At 63.0% G+C, this 6,350-nt stretch overlaps 1 protein-coding gene across 1 annotated transcript in view; it reads left to right on the forward strand.

Annotated features, from left to right (window-relative positions):
• GPR161 (G protein-coupled receptor 161) overlaps positions 1-3,533 on the forward strand; it is a 48,867-nt gene extending 45,334 nt beyond the window's left edge. Inside the window, exons 6-7 of the mRNA XM_047077333.1 lie at positions 292-411; positions 2,235-3,533. Of these exons, the coding sequence (XP_046933289.1) occupies positions 292-411; positions 2,235-2,500 (386 nt within the window). The 3' untranslated portion in view covers positions 2,501-3,533. The remainder of the gene's footprint in view (positions 1-291; positions 412-2,234) is intronic.
• The last annotated feature ends 2,817 nt before the right edge of the window (positions 3,534-6,350 follow it).

The following is a 6,350-nucleotide window of genomic DNA, read 5'->3' on the forward strand; positions in this document are numbered from 1 at the left end:
CCCGCCCCTCCCACCCAGGCCCGGCCGACTTCACACTGTGTGTGTGTGTGTGTGTGTGTGTGTGTGTGTGTGTGTGTGTGTGTGGCAGCCCCACGGGCCCGCTGTAGACTCCCCGGGATGACACCATGCACACGGTGTCCCTCGGGCACCTGCACATGCTGTGGGGCCATGGTCGCACCTGTTGGTGGGATTGAATATGTGGGGACGAGGAGGCGAGAGAGGTAGAGAAGGAGGCGGCGAGGAGGACCTCGCACCCCTGGTTCCGTGTGCACAATCCACCCTTGGTTTCAGGGACAGATGTGATGCTGCTCGAGGACTACACGTCGGATGACAACCCTCCCTCCCACTGTACTTGCCCCCCCAAGAGGAGGAGCTCGGTGACATTTGAGGATGAAGTGGAACAAATGAAAGGTTGGTCTGTGGCTCACTGCTTTGGGACAGCCCGAGGCGGGGCGGGGTGGGGCGGGGGGGGGGGGCAGCAGAGGGAAAGGATCGGGGAAGATTCCTTGGCTCAGCCCTGCTCGCACCCCCAGCGTTCCAGGGCTCCCCGCTGTGCCGGCCACCGTGACCGCTCCCGACCCTGACCCTGCCGGCCTCACTTGTCCCCGGGCCTCCCCTTGTTGGGGCATGCGGCCCCCGGGCTGGGAAGGTGGGGCTGTCGGACTCTAGATAGATGCGCACACGCACACACAGCCCCCATCCTGATTCCCGTCTCCTCCCTCGGGAAGCCGCCGGACTGGAGAAAACTTTCTGAGCCCTCCACAGTCTGTCCCCTTTGCCGACGCGGTGTGGGTATAAATTTGAACTTGTCCTCTCTGAGCCTCCGCTTCCTCACGGGGAAAATGGAAGCAGTGGCGCCACGAGTGCTCCCCCCTGAGCAGAGGCTGTCGCCTCGACCATCTGTCGTCCCTGGGGTCGATGAGGGCGTGTGAGCCTGTGAGGGGAGTGGGCTCCCGCATTTCGTCTCCCGCGTGTCCTTGTCGCCTCTGGGACGTAGGGTCTGGTTTCCCATACGGACAAGCGTGTTAGAAGAGCGACAGGGGACCATCCAGACCGCCCACGATGTAAGACCCTGTCCTCTGGATCCCCGCACGCGAGGGCGGCCGCCAGAACCACTGGGTGGGATGTGGGAGAGTCAGGGGATCGGGACAGCGGACTGTGGCCGTCGACGTGGGTCCCGTCAGAGCTTTAGGATCGTAGGGAATCCCACCTCTTCTCCTGCCCCCCTCCCTGACTCCTGCCCGACTGGGGCGGTCGCAGAGCTCAGGAGGCAGATGGGCCACTCTGCCGGCAGAGTAGACTCAGGAACAGAGGACGTCCTGCAGCCTCATGGGCTCTGTGATATGTTAGCCCAGAACCAAAGCATGAAGGACTCCCCCCCCCCCACCCCCAGACCGCCCAGCCCACGGGGGCCAGTCTGGCCCCTTCAGACCCACTTAGTGGGGATGGCGGTTCTGAGGGCCTGTCTGCCGGCAGGGAGGAACAGGGCCGCCCTCGGGTCGCAAGTGAGAGGGGCAGGGAGAGGCGACGTGTGCCCCCCCACTCTTTGCTTCATTCTTGTGTCCGGCTGCAGACTCCCTGAGACGGGGTGATGGGTGGATGTTGCCTCCTCTCCGGAAGAACATGAGGGGTAGGAGACACGCCGTCGGGAAAGCCGGCAGTGAGGGCAGTGGTGATGAGCGGCGCTGGGCGTGATGTTGCAGACTCACCTCTCCCTGTTTTTAGTTGTTGGGGGTCCTGATCCTGGGTGGGGCGCGCGGACCTCTGTGTTCCTTCCGACCCGAAGGCTCTGGGGGGTCTGAGCCTGTGTGGCCGGGAGAGAGCCCACGCTCAGGATCGTGGAAGCTTGTAGCGTAGACGTTGTGTGGTCCTCGGGAGCTGGAACACCAGAGAACTCGTTCAGAGATGGAGAATTTTGAATACCCTCACCCGGGAGTATTTATCAAGCCTTTCTTACGGGCCAGACCCGAACATCTCAGAAGGACCTGTTTACCGATCGCAGAAACCTCCTGGAGAGGAGCGCCGGGGCCTTCTCGCTACAGATGGGGAAGCGTCGGTTGGGATACTTCCAGGCGTCCCCTGCTAGTAAATGGGGAGTCGAGGATTTCGGCCCCGGGGGATCTGACCGCAAAAGCTACGCCCTCAACCCCCTCGGCGGTGAGGCGTCAGCCGGAATATTCCCGCTAGCCCTCGGTCCCAGCCCTCCGCTAACCGTGTCTCTGCTTCTCCCTCAGATGCTGCCAGGAACCCTATTTTGCACGTGAAAGCCGAAGTGCACGAGTCCCTGGACAGTTACGCAGCCAGCTTGGCCAGAGTCATCGAGGCCGAAGCCAAAATCAACCTGTTCGGGGAGGAGGCTTTGCCAGGGGTCCTGGCGGCCGCGCGGACCGTCCCGGGGGCCGGCTTCGGGGGCCGCCGAGGCAGCAGGACTCCGGCGAGTCAGAGGCTGCAGCTGCAGAGCATCGAAGAAGGGAACGTTTTAGCTGCGGAACAGAGATGAGAGCCCGGGGTGGACCGTCTGTCCCGCGGGGTCGCCCGGGGACAGAACACCTGAGGTGCGGCCAGCAGGAAACACCGAACGGAGTGTCTCGTGAGGCCGCGCGTGAGCTCGTTGGAGGTCCTGGCGATGGGACCAGCGGCGTCCGAGGCACGAAGGAAAGCGGACGGAGGTGTGGCCAGGACTTTCCGGGAGGTGGGGCGTAGAAGGGACTAGAGACCAGGGCTGGGAAGGAAACCACCAGGTGGCTGACTCCCTCTTCCTGACCTGGGCACCCGGCAGGGATCTCAGGAGGTGAGCCCTTCCCAGCGCGCTTCGGGGGACCGCATGTCCTAACCACATGAGACCAGCCCCCGGCGTCTGCGTGGTTGATGTGGCTCCCGTGGGACTGGGGTTCTGCACTGAATAGTCCCCAGAGGAGACCCTGGAGCAGGGCCGGTCAGATGGGAGTTCCCACACTTCCATCCCGGTTGTGACCTTGCAGCCCGCATGGAGCCACCTGCTGGTGCCAGTAGGGACGATCCACAGGCCCCCCCCTCCGCCCCGGGGCGCGGAAGCAGCAGGCCTGAGGCTGCTGTTGCTGAGAATGGGGGCCGTTCTGCCCGCCTCTCTATTGACTGATTCTTTCAAAAGAAGGGAAAAACCACTGTCAAAGCCACGAGGAAGGAGCAGGTGCCAGATGTTTCATTTCCAGAATTTAACAAAAATGCGTTCGGTTAGGACAGGCCATGCTCCTCCCAAGCCGGAATGGGGCTGTGGTGCCCAGCACGGCGGGGACACACAGACACCGTAGTCACATAGGACAGCCTCCTCTGACAGGCTGTGGTGGCCCCGTGACCAGTCAGAATTGCAGCTTCTAGCTGCACAGGGACAGTCCCCCCGCCCCATGCAACGGCTGCTGGTCCCCTGGCCCCGGGGCGTGAGGCAGGATGGAGTGCAGACGTCGCTGCACCTGTGCCCCTCGAAGCCGTCCATCCGGAAAGTGGGATAAAGGGGGCCGGAAGTGGGATTTGAATGGTCTCCAAGGTCATTTCCAGCTGTGATCTTTGACGTTCTCTATCTGTAGGTTAGAGGTGGGGGCCGGGGGGGGGGGGAAGTGGACCCTCCCACGGGCGCAGGCACATCTTTCCAGATGGTTTCTGATGGGTGTATGAAGCCCTGCGGGGCGGGCGCGGTGTGTGGGCTCGTCAGACCTGTTTCGAGCAGGGTCCTGAGCGACCACCCAGGTGTAGGCGGAGGAAGAGGTGGAAGGGGAGCGTCGGGAATGTGATTCGTCTGGTTAGAGCGCGCCCGCCTCCCCCTTCGATCTGGGACATTTGTTGACGTGCGGGCTGGCAGTAGTGCTGTGGTGACTTGGGAAGCCTTCGAACCGCCTGGGTCATCAGCCGAGTGCCAGACTTTCCCCGCCCTCGCAATTCTAGGCGGGCCGCAGGGGGCAGATTCGCGGAGATCCAGCCGCCCCAGGAAGCACACTCCGTTGTGGTGTTTTCTTTGGGGCCTAGCCAGCTCCTGGTGACGCATCGTCCTTTGTCCTTTGGCTGCGCGGTCCCCGGCGCGCAGGTTCCTAAAGCCCTCTCCCGAGGTGAGGGCTCGCTGCCTTCCTGGTGACCGAGCCCATCGGCAGTGCTCTGGGTCAGCAGGGTGCCGGGGCACCGGTCTAGGTTCTGGACGGGGTGGGAAGGAGCAGGTGGCTTTTCCAGAGGAGCGGAGGGCACATACGCCTGTGGGATCTGCCCAGACGTGCAGGTCACACGGACTCTGCTCCCACTACTGGGCGTCATTCCTGAATCTTAGGGCCTCTTACGTTTTCTGTGTGTCTTTTTTCCCACCCTTGTCTAGTAAGGGGACCGTGTTCCCGAGAAACCAGTGTGCACGGAGATGACCTTTAATCTCTAGGCCGGAATAACCTGGGATGGCTTGCCCACGAGGCCGTTTTGAGAGCAGCATGCCGGCTTGGAACCCAGGGGTTGAAGAGCGCTTCCCCTGGGCTGCGCTCGGCTGGGCTCGGCTGGGCTCTAAGGGAAGAGTCTTGGGACCCCAAGTCCCCGCTGGCGGATCCCAGACTGGCTGCGATTTGCTAGGGTTTCACCTGCGCCTGGCTTTACAGGGTCTGTTTCCATTTTTTCTGTTGACACTCCTAGGCACCGCGTACCTACTGTGTGCAAAGCACCAGGCTGGCCTCTGGGCGGTGCCTTTAAAGTGTCTTCCTTCACTCGTTATGATACAGGGAGAGACTCGGGTGATACCGAAGATAATGGCAAAGTCAAGTACTTATTCGTTCACCGGAGGGAGGTGGATATTTCCGGGTAGGGCAGCTGGGGATGGCTCCGTGAGGTGGGTGACGACCTCAGAGGACGCGTGGCAGCTAGAACCGTATTTTGCATATTCGGGGACCCAGAGATCTGGATCCAGCCTGAGTGAGAGCAAGAGCCGGTGAGGAAAGAGGTGGGCGAGGAGAGGAAAAGCCCACAATTTGCACACACTCTGGAGTTTCCGAGAGGCATTTTGGAGGACACCGGTTCTCGGTGCAGAAGGTCAAAACCCCAGCTGCCCCCACTCCCCCCGGGCCTGTCAGCGTCATACTGCTGTGTGGTGGCAGCTTGATACCTTCCTAGGGGACCACAGGGAGAGTGGCAGGGTGGACATTTGGGCACACAGTTGCTTAAAAACCTCACTCCCATGTCTTCCTGTTTAAGGCTGCTGTCCATCTCTGCCGCTTTCGTCGAGATTGTCATTTGACTGGGTCCCTGCGCTGTGCTGGGGACGCCAGGTCTGGGGGCTCTGGTGGCGCACGATACAGGGCACACCTAGGCCGCTCCCCCGGCCAGAGGCACGGAGCTCAGGCGCTTGGGGCCCTGGCCACTAGGTGGCAGCAGCGTGGCTGTGATGCCGCCCGCAGTTCTAGAAAACCCGAAGGGCAAAGCTGAAGGCTCGTCTGCTTCCAGCAGGGCCGGTGCTCAGAACGCTTCGTCCCCTGCCGCCCTCGGCCTTCAAGGCCCCCTGCTTCCCCGGTAGACCCTCCCGGGGCGGATCCTGCTTCTGCTCCGCTGTGTATGTTACCCGACGTTACCCGGTCGTGCAGGGGAGGTGGGCTCGCGGCTGTAAGACCAGGGCCCCCGGCGCTTTTTCCCCGTCCTCATGCCCGGGGCTGCCAAGTAGTCTGCATGGACCTGAGCCACCCGCGAGACTGACTCTGCATTCGTATGGGTCGAGGCCTTCGGGTGGGGCCGAAGAGGGAGGAGACGTGCTTTGATACGGGGAGATCTTGTAAGTCCGCTCGCACTTCACCCGCGAGCACGTGTCCATCCTGACGGCGTGGCCCTGAGACGCTTGCGCCTTTGAGTTCCGTCTCCGGAGGGACCGCAGGGCGTGCTCATGATGGTGGTCGGCCTTGAGCCCGGCTGCCTCCCGTCCGAGGCCCCGGGAGGGGGACGTGGCTGCCGATGGGTGAGGCGGGGCACCGGCGCGTAGCCGGTGGGTGACGCGCGTGGGCGCGCCCCGTCGCCCGTCGAGCTGCTGCGCCGGCGCTGCGGAGGCGCCCGGCTGAGGCTGTGGTGTGTGCCGCGTCCTGGGGGCCGAGCCCCCGCTGCCCCTCGCGAGCGGGCGTTCTTAGGCCCTTCGGTCTTTCCACGTCGCAGTTGTGATACTTCTCTGGGGGGACGCGGATTCCAGGTGGGTCCCCTCCCAGGTGACGGTGTGGATTGAAGCGCCCTGCACGGGACCGGGCGTGGCTGGTGCCTAGCCCTACGGTGACTTCCCAGTGACCGTGGGTGGGTGCGTCAGGCCGGTTTTACAGGGGCTTCTCCGGGACAGGAAGTGAGAATCTTGGCAACTGTGATCCTGGGCGGGAGGT

The sequence above is a fragment of the Lynx rufus genome, unplaced genomic scaffold (genome assembly GCF_022079265.1).
Source record: "Lynx rufus isolate CCGP_SWC_20201006 ecotype Redwood Valley unplaced genomic scaffold, mLynRuf1.p SCAF_15, whole genome shotgun sequence".
Taxonomy (NCBI): Eukaryota; Metazoa; Chordata; class Mammalia; order Carnivora; family Felidae; genus Lynx; species Lynx rufus.